The sequence below is a fragment of the Venturia canescens genome, chromosome 7, assembly GCF_019457755.1.
Source record: "Venturia canescens isolate UGA chromosome 7, ASM1945775v1, whole genome shotgun sequence".
NCBI lineage: Eukaryota > Metazoa > Arthropoda > Insecta > Hymenoptera > Ichneumonidae > Venturia > Venturia canescens.
In genome coordinates, this window is record NC_057427.1 from 11,573,463 (window position 1) to 11,594,476 (window position 21,014).

The window sequence follows — 21,014 nt, forward strand, 5'->3', positions numbered from 1 at the left end:
CCGATCGCAGCGTTCTCGTTGACATAAAAAAATCATGGTCGTCTCGATAGCTCGATTGTAAAGTGGCGTTCCCTTCGATTTTCAACAACGGAGCAAATGCCCCAGAATGTAGTTGCATTTGCAGGATATTCGACGATAAAACGTGTGCACAAAAAACGAAAGGAAAAAGCTCCGGATAATTGTCGGAGAAAAAGTCGTTCATGGGACAAACAATCGATTGGATTTTCTCGCTTTTATCACTACTGAAAAACAACTGTTTTCACATATTTTTTCAAATATATTTATCAATTATGATTTACAATGAGTGGGGCGTGATTTAACACACGGTGAAGTATCGCATTCGATTAATACGCCGCTTTCGATACGTTTACCGTACTGCTTACATCATATATTCGTATGTATATTTGTTTATTCACTTTTTCGCGTGTATGTGTAATTTTGAGCCTGAAATCCTTGTCAACTGTCACGTCAAAATGCGATTCCGTTGCACGGATAGAGATAACGCAGGGCCAGCAAAAAAAGGAGGAAGAAATGGTAAAAAGTGAGCGGGAGCTCGCCCAATTTTCGAGGGGGTTGTTTTCTTTCCAGTACAAAAAACAAGGCCGGTCTGTTGCTACGGATTTGGAAGTGCGCCCGGCGTGTGTGGACGTTCCATTGAAAGGCGAAAGTGAACCATGAATAAGCGAGTAATTCAAAAAAGCACGCATTCGTTGACTGTGAAAACGAAAAAAAAGAAACGCCCGAGAACGATTCTCCGCTTTTTTCTTCTCGCTGCAACAGCCTCTCGCTCTCTCTCGTAGTTTTTCTTCGCAGAAGCGATGGATACGAGTCCTTTTTTTTTATCGACTCGTTGTTTCCGTTGCTACATAATAGAAAAAATGGTACACGTTTTACTTTATGGTGCAGTGGCCTCTCTCGTCCTCTCTCTCTCTGCGTTTCTTTCACTCTCAAACTTTTATCCGCTCCCGCAGTTTCTACGGGTTTCGAAAGGCTTTTTTTTTATCGTCGACGTATTATTTCGTCCCGAGGATTGCTTTTCCCCCGTCAGAGTTTCAAAATCTGATAAATTCTTTGTATTCGCGTTCGCCTTATACGAGATGACGGAAGGCGCGTTACGCGAGAGCCCATAAAGACTGGAATAATCGTTAGATCGATAGAGAGAAAAGCCGGAAAAAAGGCTGGGTTCATAGAATACGAAATGTTGTTGAAAAGTCATTTCGTTCGCGCGAATAAACTCAATCTATCGTGAGAAAATTCAATCAATTTTGACAAAAGGCAACGAGCCCTCCCTCGGGGCGGAATTTAATTGTACCTTTTTCCAAAAATTTATCCTTACCCTAGAATGATCGGCTTTGCGCATTTCGCTCCCAATTATCAATGTCGAACGAGGGTGTTGTCGCATTTTCACCAACTTTTTTTCCACCAGACACGAGCTCAACGGACAATTAAAACGTAATTCCAGTAATTAATGTACTGAAAAAAATTTTCAAAAGCCAGCGCTATTTTTCAAATCACTGACGAAAAAATCCAACGAAAAACCCTGCCAGCGGGAGATTGATTGATTGTATACATATTTCCGCCCAAGCACGCTAAAAGGCGCAAGCCAAAAAGATAGTAAAGTAGCATTTTCTAAAATATTTAAAAAATAAAAAGAAATTAAACTAAAATAAAAATAAAATATTAACAATAATAAAGATGGAGCGCAGATACTGAACATAGAGAAGCATTATACAGTCTAAAAGACATAAATAAAATAATCTAAAATAAAACTAAGAGCGAACGTAGAGAACACAGTTTGGAGTATTCTAATGAGAGAGATGATGATGACGATATTTCACTTGCCTTAATAACCTGTTAGGCATTTTAAGCAGAAAAATAACTCAGCTCAGTTACAATAAACCTGAGCTTGGCTACTGAGCAATACAATATGTGTATAAATAAAAACTAACTTAAAAACAAAATAAAAAAAAAACATAAAGAAATAATAAAATAACTAGCAAAGCGAGCTACAGTTGTATTACATGTGCTTAAAAACATGTTGTGGGCTCCGTATCGAGAGAGAGAGAGAGAGAGAGAGAGAGAGAGAGAGGGGGGGGAGAATCCTGTGTGTCCAGTACAATGAAAAATGACGTTTTATAGAAAAATCCTGAATTGGAAGAATTTGATGTAGCGCGATAAAGATTTCATGAATAATTGGACTATACGAATTTTGAGAGTTTACAATATTTATAAATAACGTATTTTATCAAGATAACAAGAAGGAACTCATTCGTATTTACATATAAAAATATATCATATCACGAACGATCGTTACTTAAAGTATATTTATTTATTTATTTATAGATAAAACATTTTTCATTGCGTATATTCATTTGTGTATATTAATTAATACGCTATATTATATACATTGTTTTATTATTTCATTTGCTCGCATGATACGTTTTTTTCTCCTCCTTAAATCCCGATCATATTACCTCATTCTCGTACTTGCAAGTGTTTCCTCCTCCGTTTTCAATCTCATCTCGGATCCCCCGGCGATTTTAATATTTCAATTTGGAGATAAGAGTACACGAAGGGCAAAAAGACACAGAGAGATTGAATTTTCAGTGATATCATTAAAACAAATTGCTTCCGTCGAAATCTTTAGTTTGGATCGTGACCAAAAATTCTTAAATATCTCTCAATTCCCGAGCCTTTATTTATATTCGTTATAAATATACTCAGATTAAATTCGTTGAGAACGCCGCGACACGAGAGGCGAAGAGAGACAAGAGAGAGAGGGAGAGAGAGGACATATTTTTATTTCCATTTAATCCGAAACGTACGTACTTAGCACAAGAAATTCGTGTGTCGATTCGCCTCGATTTCTTTGGCATGTTCGTTATCTTCCTCCTCGTCGATCCTATTTCTACATTATAACTATATATTTATATATGTACATTTTTTAATCGTATTTTAACGTTATATATAATGTATAATAGATTTTCGTACAACTGTTGGGGAATGAATAAATTCATTGCTTTTCTCTCTCTCCCTATTCGTCGTTAACAATGAGATACAAATCGCTTATTTTCGTAAGACGTCTCCTCAAATATTTTCTTTTTCTCTTCTCTTTTATTACCTTTTTTTGGTTCTGCTTCGTCGCACGTTCACTCTTAGCACCTCGGAGCGCTGGCTCTTTTTCGTCGTCCTTCGTATCATTCGTGTATTAATTACTGAACCAGAATTCATTGGCCAAAATTAGTAATCGTCAATTCGAATTATAGTTTGATGGGATATTATGTTTTTTTGTTTTGATTTTTCATCGATTTCAATTGAATCCACTGCATACAACAATTCATATCTACGTATATACAGATATTTGGCTTTGGATATATATATCAACGTTGTGGTTAGGACGATCGTACGGAATCCAAAATGGCCCTCTCGTCCTATCCGTCTCATTAGTATACGCGAACGTATACCGTCCTAATTAGATCGGAGGCGGTCCATTCGACCACACGAGAATGTAGCTGCAGACGTATCGTCTGCGTTTCCATTATGTTGTGTAAACTTTTCTCATTTGGAGAGAGACACGCGCGCAGCGCTCGGCTGAATACGGAATTTCACTCGCTCATAAACGGTGCGGTATCGCGTTTGCTTTATCGCACGCACTTCCCGCACTCGGCAAATAAATTTTCTGCTTTCCGCGCGCCGCTCTCCTCATTTGCAGACTTCATTATTTTACTTGACGAATAAACGTGGGGGATACTGGAAAAAAAGGGTTTTGAAAAAATGACGAAGGAGAAGGAATTTTTGCTCGAAGATTTTGAGGCTCGTCGATGTTTCCGAGAAAGTTTCCGCTTTCTATTTTCCCCTCCGGCGAGCCCAGTTTTTTATTTTATTTCGACCGCGAGCCGTTTCAGATTTCAATGCTGTTATTTCGAGCCCGCAAAGAGTTCTGCAGGCAGGATCGCTGCGCCGATGGAAAAAAATCGAGTTACAGGAACACACAACTCGGGGTTGAAGCAGATACGAAGAAATACGCAGGAATACAAAAGAGCTTTCCGTTTTTCGAGATCGTGTTCTCTCCGCGCATTGGCCAAGTCGCGACCCTTCTCACGTCGCAGGGAAAGAAGAACGAACGCTTCACTTCCACGTGTAAATTATTCCCGGCGTCCGCGTATATACAAATATACGTGGAGGCATGTTACGGGGGGCAATAAATTCGTCGTGCTCGGAAATCCAACTCGACGTATATTTCGATAGCGATCTCGGTGGCGTTGCCATTCGGAAAAACGGATGGCGAGGACAAAAAGGCGAGGACATTTTTTTCTCATCATACGCGACTGCACTTTTTCGCTTGTTTGTTCGTTATTTCATGCCTTGTTTTGTCGCACCGGGTCTCTCTCTCTCTCTTTCGTTGCGTTGTAAATCGACGATAAACTTATTCGGGTCCATTCGATTGATCCCATGACATTTGAGAAACACGAAAAATCCACGTTCTCTTTTTCAACATTTTTTATCTTTAATCCCGCAGCACTAAATTTCAGCATCGTTGGAGACCGACGCAGCTGGCAAGGGCTCGATATTCAATCATTCCATTATCTCCGTGGTTATCTGCAACAAAAATATTTCGTTCGTTCAGGCACGTTTTTTCGACAAATTCTCGCCAACTCTCCAAGTGTGCAAACGCTTCGGTTTGAAAAAATAATAGTTTTTTAAATTCTCACGAATACCCCAACACTTTCATCCAGTTGGAATAACTTTTTTACATCCGACGAAGCATTACTATTTGAAATGCAAAAAACGGGAGTTTGCCAGAGCTCCCCAAGGCAAAATGATTATCATACTTTTCGGTACGCTCAACTCTCCTCTCTGGTTCGAGGCTTGTTATTTAACCATCTGCTCTGCACGGCGCCGAAGAAAATGAGGGCATGGCGTCGCACAGGGCGACCACACTGAGAAAAAAATCGTTGTAACAACTAAATGTTTTTAGTCGATATTTTTGTTGCACGATCCAACCAACATCCGCTTCCGATAAACAAGGAAATAGTTCATTTATACGAGAACCACTGGATTTTTGTTATGGCTAAACTTGTTGGCTGGCTTGTTGGATGACTAAACGAGTCGAACGAAATCTTTTGTTCGTAGTACTCGAAACATTTGTTTGTTTCTACGTGATTCACATACACTTTTATGATATATTTATTTGAATATCGAGTGCTGGAGTATCTAAAAGATTTTGTTGAGATAATGATAAATATTTTGTTTATCGAAAGATACTGGTCGGTTCAAAATAACCCGACATTTGTTGAAATGTATTATTGTATGAGCCAACACGCGATTCGGGGGAAATGACAAATAGTTTTGATAGTCGGATTTTTTCTTCGTGGAGCTCAACTAAATCTTATCGATGACGAGCCAAATCTACAAGTGTCTGCCTCGAAAGAAAGTTCAGTATATTTTACTTTATAATTTAGTTAAACGGATTTGCTAATTCGACTAAATTTCTGCCTGATCGAATAGTTGATATTCTTCATTTCGATTGTTGGTGCGAATAATAAATATTTTAGTTAAACTGAACATTTTTCAAGTGTCTCAACCAAATTGTTTTCTCAGTGGAGCAAATAAAAATTGTGAATAAAAAAGCTTCGAGTGGTGGAAAAGCGCACGGAACGTATGGAAAAATGTGAAAAATTAAATCGTTCGACGTCGCGATGGAAAATGTTGCCTGTTGAAAAACTTGGGATAAAGAAGAAAGCGTGCGAAGAAGGAAGGTCTTACATCGATCCGCTAATTATAGCATAAAATTCGATCGCCCGGGGTTGGTGTTCGGTGCGAAAACTCAATGAATTTATCGGGCGATCTGTCCTGGCGAACCGTAACAGCTCTGCAGCAGTAATTTTGTTTGGAAAAGCTGTAGCTGCAGTTTTGGTTTGGAAACGACTGCGTAGCGCCGGCTATTTTGGTTTGTGCCAGCTCCATTATTTTGCATCGTATGCCGCTATGCTAATTGCAGATACGTGATAGCCTTGGCGCACTCGCGAGTGCTCGTATCGCGGAGGTAAACTTTTGAATCGATGCACACGTTTAAAGATACACGAGCGAAAACTGAAATTCTATATGGAAGAGGAAATTTTCATCACGTTTAGTGGCGTTATCGCGGGGACTTTACGACGTCGACGTCCCCGAAGCAGTTACATTCGAGGATCGTAATCGAGTTGTTGATCAAGGCAAACTTACTGCAGACCGAACAAACATTTTTTTATTCCGCACGATTCGTAAGCACTGGAATATCGTTGCTCGTTGTACCTTTACGAGTTTGAAGTCCTGAAAAATTCAATGTTCCCATCGCCATTCCTCTGCGATGATCAGCAGCCGCGGGACGCTGATTCGGAAGGATCGTACGTTGACCGCTTCCAAATGTGTCAGCGAGACAAGTACGTCGGGGGGAGGACAATTTCCGTATGGTTTTTTCGATAGCCTCGCGCACGGATTGATTATTCGTATGACGCGTTCGTTCAATAAACTCAATCTCCATCGATCTCCCCCTCGAATCCAATAATTCCGGGGAAACGAGAAATAATAAAGACCTTTTTCTCGTCTCGTTGCATCAGCTGTGCGAGGATACGGGGAAAAAAATCACGAACGATATCGCGGCCGGCGGATCGAGGGGGCAGCGAGGGGAGGAAAAGAGTCAATTCGTTATTCCCGACAAGCTATTCTCCCCATCCATCTCCCTCTTCTTCATTTAATAAATCAATAAATGCCCGAACGTTTGATTAAATTTGCCAATATTCATTCAAACTATTTACGCTGCCGTGAGACTCGTACGAATTCGTTGGTACACACGTTCACGCAGTTTTCCTCCTGTTTTACTGTTGCCTAATGTACTATATTGCCGCGAATCGCTGTCCGCTCAATTTTATGAGCACCCAGGCGCGTCTATATGGAATAAAACTTTCGAAAATAAATAATAATGCATTCGAGTATGGGAATTAAATTCTGTGAAAATTCCTCTCCATCGTTATACGCAAGTTCATTTATCTCGAGTATTTTCCACATCGAGCAACCTATTTTCCAGGCCAAATATACCTTTCAACCAACTTTTTTACCACTCGTTTTTTATTTCACCGAGAAAAAATCCTCCATTATTTTCATAAACGTTTGCACACGACGGCAAATCGTGATAAAAACAAAAATATCAGGCCCCAAAGAAATTTACTTCCAAGATACTTGGTCTGCGTTTTATTTTGTCGACGAAATATTCGATAGTTGGACAAATTTTCTTTTCAGTATTACCGGACGGGTCCGTATCCAGTCTTCATGACCGAAATTCGGTTGCTTTTTAATTTACAATGCATTCGGTCCAAAAGCGACAGAATTATTCAAAGAGTTGCTTCGAATTCTTCCGAAATTCTCTGTTTCTCGCGCAAAAATCGTTAAAGTTTTCCTGAAAATCGGTTCCTCCGGCTCACGAAATTTCCACTTTTTTCTCTGCATCAACGAGCTTCCATGGACATGAAAAAAATCTCGATTCACCTGCGCACGAGATTTCTCCGTGTAAAATCTTCGCTAATGCTTCCGCGTATACGTGATTTTTATTAGTAAGAAAAATAATGGTAAATGGCGTAATGAATTCTGTACATGATAATAAATCCTTTATACAGAGTAGAGGGTTATTAATGTGCGCTATGGGAGAAGAATGTAAAGCCTCGCATTGAAAGCTCACGTTCGTTCGTGCGAAGCTCGCACGATGTGGTCGCGATTTACCGTCGCGCGCGCGATTTCAATTACCCTTCTCGTTCGCGCGCGGTCTCTCTCTCCCATACGAGGGGGTTGACGGGCTAGGTTGAGGCTTTCCGCGGGATCGACCAACCGTGAAAGTTCCATCGTTGCATCTAGCAATAGCTATCCATCCATCCCTCCCCGCTTTGCCGGGGGGTTTCTCTCTCTTCTTTTCGCCAACACCATTGCCCGAGTTTCGAGTGCTTTTTGCCTCGCATTTTTCCCCCTTTCGTATATACACGCTCGCATAAAACTCTCCAGAAGATCCAGTCGCATTGATAATTTTTCCATTTTCACCTAATCCGATTGAATCTTTTATTCGATCGTTCCGGACGTCAGCTATTTTCAACTTTTCTCAATAGTCAACACAACGTATGAGCTCGCGATACAAGTCTATATATTTTTAAGCACCCGTTCGGATGACGACTGTCGAAAATCAGAATCGAGAGACGCATCTCTAAGCATCGCTGAGTCTCGATATTTTTTCACATTTTTCAATACCGAGTGAATCATAATCGAGTCACGCTAATGAAAAATATACGTTATGGAATTTTCAGTAACTCTCATCAAAGATGCATGATCGATTTACAAAATCAACGATTTATTCGATCCCCGGAAACCTCGGCTTTCGTAAGATTCAATTTATTTGCATACAGACGTTTTCTATCCGACTCCCAAGTTCTTGTGAAATTGTATTTTGAACTTTTTTATTCGCAATATTTCAAGCCCCTTTCAAACTGCATTAGGTAAAGTAGCTGATATGTGTCCAACATCGCGGTCGCTCCCTGTACGTTCGCTGCTCTTGCGTTCTTGTACGTGCTGTATCTTTCGTGTTGATCGTAAATCTTTTCTCGAACAAGTACGCCACAGAGACAACATGCAGGGCTTTACCTGTGTATCCACTTTGCCATTCGTTCCCGTGAAACTATTTCTTTTTATACACTTTTATAGAGCTATATACGTCGAAAAATATCTCTGAAAGATCTCTCGCACGGGGAACTTTCGTCAAGGAGAGCCATTCGTTTTTCCAGTGAAAACTAAACTCGTGCTTCCTCTTGAAACTCCCCTGCTTTACCAACTTTCATGAAATAAAATCAAAGCCCTTATGAAAAGGACACTTTTCGAGGGCGCACGAGACCAGCAGAGACTTGGGGAATAAAATCACTAGCAAATATTGCTTCGAGGCAGCAGTGGACAGTCAATTGACGAATGAAAAACAAATGGCAAGAATCATTAGTAGAAATGATTTAGCAACGAAAGCAACAGGGTTATTCGAAAAACCGAATCGTCAATTCCGATTCTCCATCGCTCATTCAGAGACTGACCCAAAAACTTGATAAACTCTTTTTATTCCTTGTAGTCAGACAATATTCCAGCTGGTTTTACATTCCAGTTATCTTCGTTGCAAGACAAAAGTACAAAGGGCCCTTTCCCTCTTTTAATTTGGCTAGCTTATCGCAAGAAAAATTGCTCTCTCGAGATATAAAAGCGTCGGGGGTTTTCTAGTGGTTAAACATAAAATTCGTAATATGTCCAAGTGTATAAATATATACGGAAATGAATGCAGATTCTCTCCGCATATATACGTATATGCACGTAAATAGAGAGCCTCGCACGAATGTGTATATATGAAATGATGGGGGGATTGGAGGCGAGTTAATGAGTCGGTGCGGCCACACTGTGGCTCCGCATGATCCGAGCGTCGACTGTCAGTGCACTCCGCCGAGTGTCTGACCATAGCCGCGCTCGTACTACTCGTTCAGCTGTTGTACGGTGTTTTCTGTCAGGAACTGGCCAGGGTCTCTATATTTTTCCAATTTTTCACGAGAGCTGCCTGCCAAACCGTCGCGTTCCTTTCGCAGCGAGGCCATTCATTTTTGAATGCGTTTGAAAACGACGTTAAAAATGCGCTGCCCAAATCAGCCTGCTCTCCATCGGGCTCGGCAAACTCGGAATGCAAAATGCACGAACCCAATAAATTACTGGCCCCGAGGCCCGAATGCAAAGGACTTTCCAAATAATTACGACGCATTTGCCGACGCGGCGCGTGGGCTTCCGGCGAGTCGTCCGTTTCCCCTGGAAGAGACCATGCACGCTGCGGTGAACCACGCGCGTATTTAGTGCGGTTGGCAAAAGACACTAATCAGCTCGCAGATCAAAGCTCAATGCTGTGACCGTCTGGCCGTGCGACCGCCATTAGCGTGTGCCCCGAGCGTTTTTTCACTCGGCCAATGTTAATTCACCGCTCGATCATACTTCCCCACAAGAAGATTCGAGTCTAGCGCTGTTCGGTTTTCGAGGAGGCGTTAAAACAAAGCAGGCTATTTAGCGGGGCTCGAGTGCGATCTCGTCGACGAACGTGCAACGCGGCGAGGGCTTGAAAAATTCACGGAGGGGAGGAGTCGCGGCTCTCGCAGGGTGCACGAACGTTTCTCCTCAGCGTCGAGAGTGCGTTAGTCTCAAAAGTGCTCGATTTAACTCCAATGAATTCCCATGTAAATTGGCTTTTTTCAAATTTATCATCCGAGTGTATAATGCCTAATCGTTTGAGAGCTTTTCCACTGCGAATCTAAATGTCGACACGAAGAGTTTCGCTCGAGATGAGAATTTCTCTCTTTGCTGCGATACCGATAGGAGCAGAATTCAGAAGAGTGCGAAGACTGGAATTTTATTGAAGCATAAACTTGTCTCTCAGTGAATGTGGTGTCGTCGAAAGGAAAAGAGCAGGAGAGAGCGAGGGGGTTGGGTTAAATTGGCGAATAACTTATGCCTGAGGAGAATGAGATAACGAGGATGGCGGAGAATGGAAGAATGAGAGAGGGAATCGAAAAGGTTAAGAAAAAAAGAGATGAAAATAAAGGCTTTAAGGGGGAGAGAAAGGAAGGGAGAAGGGGCATTCCGCTTGATTTCTCACATCGTGAATCATTTCGAGACGTTCAGCATACAGCCGAGTTCGCGGTAATTCTTTCACAAAATATCAAAATTCCATAATCTTTTTCTCGACTGCGTCATAATCGGCGTTAGAATATCGTGTGCACGAACGTCGCTCGATTCGTCGTTTTTCCTGCTTTCTTACTATTCGAAGCTTCGACTCCGTCCCCATATTTATCCCAGACTGGGAAGAGTCTGAGCTTTTTGTTGTTGTGTTTTGCAAATAATGCGCACATCGGTCTGCGGCTCGATGATTTATCACGGGCGTTTATGGCTTTGGATCGACGCGTGCTGGACGCAAATGTTCATTTGGATTTTATCAGTCGCGACATTTCATTCTTATCGCTACTCAGGGATCTTCTTTCGAATGATAAATTATGACGAGGACGGAGGGATTAAGGGGGCGCGCGCGGGGGCTGGGAATTCGAGCAGCGTACTTCTGCTAACGCCTTGTTATTTGAAATCCAGTTGAATTTCGCTATTCATGAGAGAGAGTTCAGCTCACGAGGATCGAAAATCGAACGCTGTGTGCCACTCACTTGCCATTTATTCGGCGGGGCGTGCGAACAAGGAAAAAGGAAAAGCAGAGAACGGATGCGAAGATTTTTGTTCTCTCGCGTCATCGCGGGCACAGCCGATACAGACGAGACGACGCATGCAGGATTACTCGTCAGTATGACCGATGCCGGATGGAGCTGGAGTCGCGGGATTACGGGGAGTGTGGGGCAGTTGTATACACCGTTGGTTAGCTCTACACTCGAGGCAATAAATCGAAATTCGGCGAGAGGAAGAGGCGTATGGAGAGCGCGCGAGATTAGAATTAATGCCCTTTTACCGCGTCGGAATATGCTGTTCGGAAGAGAAGCGAATGGATTTTGGAGAAAAGGGCTCAATCCGCGGAGCGTTTAATCGCTCATTTTACAAAGCACGCCCTTTTGCCTGTCACTTCTGTGGGGAGATGTGCTTGATATGTGCAGAGGAAAAAGGAGCGGGAGGGAGGCAAGTAAAATTTGGGAACAACGCGTGTATATGCATGCGTGAGTTTCTCGTTGGAGTTTCACGTCTGCTGGGCCTCAGTGATTTGCGATGAGTCATGGCCGGATATGACGTCATGGGGCTCACAGAGAGTGATCTATGGCGGCTGATAATGAAAGCGGGAATGCCCGCTTGCGCTAAAGTCCCTTTCCATCTCTTTCTCTCTCTTTCTGGCTCTGTGTCTCTTCCCTCATTCGCCGCACTTTCTTTTTTCCCTTTTCACTCTTTCTCTCTTTCATTTCCTCTTTGGAGAGTTGCTCCCTTTATTTTCCTTTCCTCTTCTCCAGTCTTCTCTCTCTTTTTTCTTCATCTGTCAAACTCTTTCTTGATTCCATGCGACGACGTTCATTCTTTTTCTCCTGTCGTTCGCCCCTTCGGCCTCCCGCCGTTGTTCCTCATCACTTTTACCGCTTTTCTGCTCGCCTTGTCCAGTCGCTTTTTTTAACGCTCCACATCACTCCCGCTTCGCAATCTCTCCAGTTTCGTTTCATTTTTTACTTTAGTTTATCCTTTCAACCTCGCACTTTGACCCTGTTTATTTCTCTTCCCTTGAGTCGCGCCCTTCCTCCTCGATTTCGCAGCGCCAACTTCGGTCTTTTCTCTCCCTTTCTTCCCCTGCGATCCGCTGCAACTCGCATCCTCTCGTGGCAACACGTAAACTATGACTTCCGGGGAAAGGCTCCGTCACGCGTTCACACGCGAGCGCGGTCCGCACTCGCTCTTCGCTCTTCCTCTCGCCGTATTCACACTCCCGGAAAATCATCTTGTCCGCCATATTTGCAGCGTTCAGATCTGTTATCACAGGCAACAACGCAGATAAACCGGCATGTAGGACACGACCGCGAGGCGAAACCGATAACATTTGTTACCGTTTAGTAATGGGATTTGGGGAGATAAGTGAATGCGTCCACTCGACACTGTATTTTCCGGGCGTCCAATCACGACCCTTTTTATTCCCCGAGATTACAGAATAACCGAGAGTGGATTGTTCGGCATCGACGTTCCTCTGTATAGTTCTCGAAAATTTGTGTTTCCCCACCCGGAAGAATGAAAGCTCGGAGTTCTTTGGAACAGCGAAAATCAGAATTTGATTGACGCACGCGAAAATGAAGTTTGGACGTTGACACGAGAGCTGAACAGTTTGAACGATTAAAACGTTCTGGAAAATGAATTTTTCGTGTTTTCTTTTGTTTTGTTTTGTTGTTTTTTTTTTTTTTTTTTTTTTTTTTTATTTTCATCAACGTGTTCAATACGATAGCAAACGTTCCTTTGAAACATTAGTTCGGACACTGCTAACTGAAACATCACATTTTGATCGTTCTTTCGTAACGAGAGTCCTGTAAGACGGTGCTAGTAACGACGAGCGATTTTTCATGATCGTGAAAAGCAGAAGAGCAGAGGAAGAGACGTTTAAGGATTACATACGCTGCGGATACTCCGGGCGAGGCATCAAGTTCCGTTAATGGGTTCCCGGAAAATGGGTCCTGGCGTGTAGCACGTAGAAAGAGAGGGGGAGGGGCGAGTCGAGGTGAGTTTCCGGTATATTCAAGAGAGTAGCGTAGCAAAGCCACCGTTTCACGGCTCCCCGTCCTTCTGGTGCGCGCCCTTTTTGCCTATTTTTTCCTCTCCCTGCTCCGTAAACTGCCCAAGGTTTTACGTTAACCCGAAAACTTCTCGCGAGCTTTTTATAAGTCGATGAAGGGGGAGTTCGGGCACGGACTCTCGGCAAGCGGCTGTACGTTGGAAAACTCATCTGAAACTCGGATTAGTGAGAGTTCGTTGAGAAGGCAGGAGCGAGAGGACGCGACGAAGGGACGACTCGTTGAGAAAAAGAATAAAGCACATTTTTTTCTTCCCTTTTCACTGTAGCACGGGGAAAGCTAGGAATGCTCCGAAAAAAAAACACGACGGCGCGGATGCAGCAAAGCTCTTACAAACTCTTCTTTCTGGTAAAACGAATTTAGAAAAAAATATTACGCCTGCTTTTGATGTACGCTTGATTTCCGACGAGAGGGAGAAAAAAATGTTTATTACGTGATTAAGAACGGTTAATTGTTGAGTGGAAATCAAATATTAGCAACTTTCGCAATCCATTATTCAAGGAAATTCGTAACTGAAACGCTCGCTAAGGAATGCCATTTTTTCTCTTACTATTTTCTCATGAATTACTGCCCTGCGAGAGAGCAGATGCTAGCAATAATTAATTGTCTTGAAAAATCGAGAGTTCTCGGGACATCGAAGCGACTCTATGATCAATCAATTTACCTTAGAAACGTCATCTGAAGAATCCGTAACTCGCAGTTAGATGAACCAGCCAAATATTGAGGACAGCGGTAGAAACGCCGCTCCCGTGTTGGACAGCAGCTGGCAATTCGCCTGTAACGATAAAAATTTGTCCACATTGTTAGGCTGACTTTTGTCAGTTAAAATGCGCGAGGAATTATGTGCGACGAATTATTCTGGTGGGAAAGTAATTGGTCATTAGACGTTGATGGAACGTGATATTTTGTGACTTTTCACAGTGAAAAATCTCCCCAGTCATTATAGTTGAGCATGTTAAGGGGGGTTCTGCTTTAGAAAGTCAAAAAAATCGATTGTTTTCGGGAATGTTTTTAGGACAGACGGAAACGACTCACCATAGCAAACTTTTCGGTACAGTTTCGAGGACATATTTCAAAAGTATACAAAAACATTTTTTTCATGTGAGAAATACTAGTTTGTACGTGGTTTATGCTCAAAGTCTGATTGTCGAAATTTCTCAGCTGCGTTCAATGTGGAGATCGTAATTATCGTCTGCAACAAAAATTCAAAATTCTTCTTCCATTTTCGTATATTTTTCTTCCACAACACGAGCCTATAAAAACTCGAAAAAATTACGAAATTCTATATTCACAGCACGTTGAAGTGACATTCTTCTTCTTTGGAAGCGTCGTTTTTTAAAACTCCCTAAAAATATCGATTTCGCACAATTTACGTGTGTTTGTAGGTTCATATGGAAGAAAAATATTCGAAAACGGAAAAATTTTTGGAATTTTTGTTTCAGACGATGATTACGACCCCCCTGAAAATCAGCAAAATCGGCAAATCAATGAGTGAAAAAGGCCGGAGCATTACAGCGAATTTTCTTGTTTATTTCGGTCCCTTGCGCTCCCGCACGTTCGTACTTTTTTAATGACAAATGTACCCGCACCTTTGGCCGGCGGATCTTCCCCTCGTTTTTCTAAAATCTTGAAGAAAATAAGAGAAAAAAGCGGGCAAGTTTAAAAAATTGAGCCGTCTGCGAAATCCCCGTAACCACTAATCCAGACATTCGTTACACGTCGCGGCGGCTCGTCGCTGTGTGCCGAAACACACGTTCACACGCACATACCGGTTTTTAGAAGTCGGCGAGCCCAACAAGGCAGCCCCCCGAGGGGGCAAAAGGGGCTTGACATTTTTCAATGAAATACCACCGACGCCGCCACCAGAATACGCCACCCTCTGAATTCCTCTCTCGCTCTCAGTCTCCTCAATGCGCGCCTCACACTCTCCGCTTATTCACTCGCTCGTGGCGGAGTTTTCAACAAATGTACTATTCTCTGCCGAGGAATGAGACCGATAAACAGAGCGAGAGAGGAAGAGCGAGGGCAAAACTTGCCAAAGAGAAATCGCACGATCTTCGCACTTCATCGGCTTGATTTACTACCTTTAGAGACCGCTTTTCAGTCCGACCACTGTGCGCTGTTCCTTCTGCCATCTTGTATTCGTATGTAACACTATTTTTTCAAAATGTCATTCCATCGATCTCCTCTCGATATTCCCCCTCCATTTTTCTGTCGTACGTTCTCGTTTTTCAACGTGCAATATTGTGCGTCATTGCGGCATTTCTGGATAACCGCTTTCCGCTATTCTAGCAATTTACTTTCGCATCTCACGAATATAATTGGCGAAGCATTCGAGTTTTCTCGCTTACATTTTACGTTTGCAACAACTCGCGAAACTTTTCCGCTCGAATCTCAAGTTTTTCGTATTCTTCGGGCTGTGAAGCAGCGCGGAGCAACAATTCGAATAAGCTAATTGTTTTCAAAATGCGATCCCAACTCGCTGAAGCTTCGCTGGATCAATTTTTCCAAGTTTTTATCCACCCAATTCTCCGAGAAGTTACGAAGCAGATTGGCTCCCTGAATTAACAATTATTTCAAAACTCAACTACTGCTTATACATCCGCAAACGTTTTTATTTAAGTCCCTTCCCGATAAGCGTTCGAGCATCTGTTCGAGATTACACAACGGACAGGAAATGACGGATAGTCGGATGAAAATGAAGTGCGGAGGAGAGAGAGAGAAGGGAAGAGATTTCCCGTAAGGAATGGGAGATTAGCTCGAGGACATCACCCCGCTGCGACGTGATCCCGTAATTTCTCTTTCTTAGCACTTCCCTACTCGCCTGGCGCTCCTGTGTGTTCTGCTGTCTCGGTGGTTAGGGCTCGGATCCCGGATGGTTTCCCACCCGTCACAAAGGTAAGATCCTGAACGCTTGAAAGCACGCAGAAGGTGAGCGAGGAAGATGGCCAGAGATGATGAGGAGCAGAGGGCGGGGGCGAGGGTGGAAGGTTCGAGGAAGAGAGTAAGAGAGAGGAACCAATTAGAATACCGTGTCACTCGTTGGCCTCAGTGGTTCTAATCAAGTCAGGTCACGCAATGTCTGGACCGTTAAAATGGAGCTTTGTCTTCTGAATATAAAGAAAAAAAGGAAGAGAAGTTCATTATTTGTGCGCAAATTTCCTCAGTTTTGTTGTTTTTTATGGGAGGTTTCTCTGGGGAAATTTCGAATGTCATATGCGAACTTTGTAAATTCTATTAATCAAAGGAGACGTCGTGGATGAGGAAAAATAATGGAGAAACGTTGAGGACGTTGGGGCTCTTTTGTCGCATCAAGGCAAAGTGCTGCAACGTTTTTCGTACTGAAGTTTGGGGGGATCGTGGAAAATGACGTTTCGAGTTATATTTGAAGAAGCACGCGTGCACCGTTGTTTGCTACGTTGCAACGGAGCCGTTTTTCCTGCTTCCGAGTCTGCTGCGCCGCGCGCATGTTTGTCTGAATTTTTCTCAAACGGCTGTTAAATCTGTGTTATGCGCCAAGAAAATAGCCGGAAACTGCAAGTCTCGCGTACATTTTAAACGCAACAGCAGCGTTACACGTATGTCTATAGAGATTTTGTTGAGCCGCACACGCGAGAGTGCAGAATGAAGGAAGAAAGAGTGCAGCTTCGTTCGTAAAAGAAACCGATACTCGGCGAATTCACCTCTCGGTTAAATCCGATTTGTTTCCTAGCGCTTTACGCCAATCGATGCAACGTATTCACTTCCCTTCTAGGATTGCCTATCGTTTTGAACCAGACCATTTGCTGTTTCTATCCATCGATACACGCTTCTATATTCCTTAGGCATTCCAGGAGGTCGAGGAGCTCCGTTGCTCGCTTTATTCCTCTCTGCATCGTCTTTTCTGCTGTACTACGACTCCGGTGCTCCGCGCGGGGCCAGCAGTATTGTCTGGCGGCAGCGGGCGAAAAAGCGTGATTTTCTTCATTTTTTTTTCGACAAGAAAACAAATGTTATTTGAAAAACTGTGAACGACAGACGTTAGTACATATGTTCGTGTATTCGTACAATTTTTTTCGTCAAAAAGTTTCTCAAAATGGCGCAACTCCAGCTGTCAATACAGCTTTTTTTGAGCACTAGTTGTGGTGGAGACGATAATTACAAAAACTATTAATCCGATCCGTACGAAATTTATAGCACTTATTTATTGTAATAATAGCTCGCGGGCCTGGACGAAGGATTTGTAAAAATTTTGATTGAAAATAATGGCGACAGTTTTAACAAAAAATTCATTTTTCGAGGTGCTAAATTTCCGGTTTTTTTGTTACTATTTTCTTTTTCCAACAGAATACGAAATCTTTCTTTTTTTTAGTACTCGTGTCCACCGTAAAGGTATTTTTCGAAAAAGACGATTCTGAGATAATCGCGTTTAAAGATTCGAGTATACGACGACCGCGCGGACCGACCTTATGAAATATTGTGAGAATGTTTTTCAGACATTGTACTTTACGAATATATCTAATAAAAACAATTTTCGATTTTCCCGCCCATCACAAGTGTATACATAAGCCCTTAATAGACGATTTTTCCGTTCGAACTGCGTATTTTCTACGTTACCTTTCGCCCTTTACATACTAAAAATAAAAGGTGAATTATTATTTTCTCGAAGCTTTCGTCGTAAAGTGTTTTCTCAACTAGAAATTACACGACAGCGTCCCAGCTCGCAACAATTTACTGGAGCTCTAACCGTTGTTATAAAAATTGAAGGGGTTCCTCGAAATTGGCTTGTTTCTCGAGCTCAATGAGCCCCAAAACCGTCACAAAATAGTGATTTTTGGTAGAAATTGAAAAATTTGAAAATTGAAAAATAATATGAACCCTGCGCAGTTGAGGAATTTAAACCGTATATTTTTCGTGACCTACGACTCCACGAGATGTATCTCGAGTTTAGATCTTTTCTATCATCCATAAATACATATATAAAAGGTGTTTGGCGGTAGTGTATAGAAAAAGCGGTTGGGAACGGTAGATATCTACTTTGTCCCGGAAATCCGTTCGGTAAATTTTTCCACATTTATTTTTCTTTCGTTGAAGGCGCGCGCGTTCGCCAGTTACACGATGAATTCGAGCGAGAGAAACGTATATATCCGCGGGAGCCTTGCAGCTTGAGATTTTTCTAACGCGCCACATTTTTGCTCGTCGCTTATCCACCGCTCCAGGAGGTATAACCGAGAAGATGAGAGTGGAAAAGTCGTGGGGGATCGGGCCAAGGAGAACGAGAATAAAGTCACCAAGAGCTTTTGTGAGTGCGCGATAGGAAATTTAGCTCAAAAGAAAGGAAAGAAACGCGGGCAGATGAGAGGAGAAAAAAATGAATGGGAAAAGCAGAGAAGACGAGAGAAAAAGAGAGCGAGAGAGAGAAGGCGGTACGACAATGGTCGTTGGTTCTGCCGTCTGTTTTATATTATGCTTTATATACATATGTGTTTCGTTGAAAGAGTTTCTCATTTTAAGTCCCTTTTTGCAATGCTCAGAATCGAGCGAGCCCCCCCCCCCCCAACATTCCTTTCTTTCATTTCCTTCAGAATTTATGACTTGTCTAATGTCATTTTTAATGCTTTTGGCCCCTTTCTCCACGTCTGAGATTTGTTTAAATTATTTTCATCTTTACAACCCTTTCTTTCCTTCAAAATCCAAATGACAAAGGAAGCAATCAGCTTGCACAGTAAGCCGTATTCCCGGAGAAGTGAGTTTCTGTCGTCATTCATCTTTATCAGGATATTTCATGTGAAAATTTCGTTATAATCGTTCTCGATGTACATCGAGTTTTCTTCATCAAATTTATCTATTTTATCTGAATTTTTCTTCCCGTTTTATTCCCTATAAATAACGACACTTTATCGGTATCTTCGCACCAACCCGAGCGGCTTAAGATCCTCCTCGCATACTTGGCACTCTTTTCTCCTTTATTTTTCGATACTCTTGTAATTCTTGGATAATCCAATATCCCAGACAATTATGCGAGCGATAGAGTATCAACGCTTTTATTGGATTAAGGGGCTGAAAAGTATCCTCTCTCGTGGGGATTATAGAGTTAAACGAAGGTGATAATCCCAAGTGGAAATATTTTGTATCGGATTGTTGAAAGGGACAATAATACATTTGTGCTGGTGGTTTCATTAATAATATTTCCAGATACGAAGAATTTATTGTTGCACAGTTGCAGTGGAGGATTGGGAAAAAGGTTTTCGCGTCGTTCCAACCGACGGAAATGAGTCACGTGGAAAACGAAGGTTCAGAAATTCCGGAATTTTCTTGTTATTCCATTATTATTTGTTGTTGCAGTTTTGGTACGGTACACGGAGAGAATTAGACGGTAATATTTAGCGTAGAATTCGCTGTTAAATTTACCGTGACATGTTCGACTGCTGGGACAACTTAAGGTAGTTCATGCACGAAACGATTTTCTTAAGAAAGTCTTGAAACTCAGAGTTCAAATGAGTAGGCGACTGACAAGCGTATCAAATTTTTAAGGGCTCGTCTTATTGGTTATTTAAATAAACGTGCTTAAATGCGAAGAAAAGTACACACGGTTATAGGGACCATGCTTAAAAAATCGTTTTTCTTTCCATATAACGAACGAACGTTTTTTACGAAGTTTATGAAAAAGTACACAATAGCAATGAAGTTTGGGGAAAAAATTCGAGACGATTGTCTTACTAGTAATAATGATATATTACGTTAAAGATTGAACGAAATTGGCAATGAGTACTCGTGTAATCTCACATTAGCTCATTTCGGCATTTTGTTTCTTCTTGGCCTGTCATAGCCTTTTGTCTTTTTATTAACACTTTTTCCTTGATCCATGTCCCTTTGTGCTCTCTAATGCGATTTTTTAGAAGAAAACTATAGTATTTTGGCCAGGGACGAATGAAATTTTGGGTTCTGTCATTCATGGGTCCCCGATTAATTAATGGCTCGTACTTTCATTCGCCAAAAAATCACTTGAAAAAATGTATTTTCAATGTTTAATTAATGACTCTGACATTAATTTATAGTGTTAATATCTTTAATTAGGAAGTAAAAATATAAAAGTATTCATTGCTGTAACGCACTGTAAAATTTTAAAGATTTTGTGGAGTTGTAAGTTTTGTAAGAGTAAATATTGCAGATAGGACACGTCGAAATTGACAAATACTCTGATAAAAGTTCCTACTTGGATCAATAAATATTATTTGATTTTAGGAAAATTCAATTTTTCTCCCATAATAATATTAAGCATGAATTGCAGCTCGTCACCGCACTATCGTTACTCACGGCAATTAATCAAATTTAATTATCTCCGTGTTGCGATAAAATTATTCGTGCCATACTTCAAATGCGTGTATTTCGGCGTTTATTACTGAATAAATACGATGACGATGAATCTCAGAGAATAACAGCTCGGCGTGCTTTTAAATCGTTTGGAAAGCTCAGCGAGACTAATTTCGCTTGTATTTTGAGGTGGTTTTTAACCGCGCAGTGTCACTAATTGAAAGGGAGTAACATTTCGCAGAAGGGAAATCCTTTCTCTGCCTCTCGGAGTGCGGGTGGTTTCGTCGAGCTTAATTCGTCGACGAGCATGCAGGAGAATCGCGCAAGAATTTTACCTGTCTTTTTCCGCAAAAGCGGAGCGTCGTAACGACGCCGTTACCGGAA

General features: G+C 41.9%; 1 protein-coding gene across 1 annotated transcript in view; it reads right to left on the reverse strand.

Annotated features, from left to right (window-relative positions):
- Positions 1-256: 256 nt before the first annotated feature.
- LOC122413607 (uncharacterized) overlaps positions 257-21,014 on the reverse strand; it is a 139,217-nt gene continuing 118,459 nt past the window's right edge. Inside the window, exons 8-9 of the mRNA XM_043424059.1 lie at positions 14,002-14,112; positions 257-4,599 (exon numbers count right to left, since the gene is read on the reverse strand). Of these exons, the coding sequence (XP_043279994.1) occupies positions 14,012-14,112 (101 nt within the window). The 3' untranslated portion in view covers positions 257-4,599; positions 14,002-14,011. The remainder of the gene's footprint in view (positions 4,600-14,001; positions 14,113-21,014) is intronic.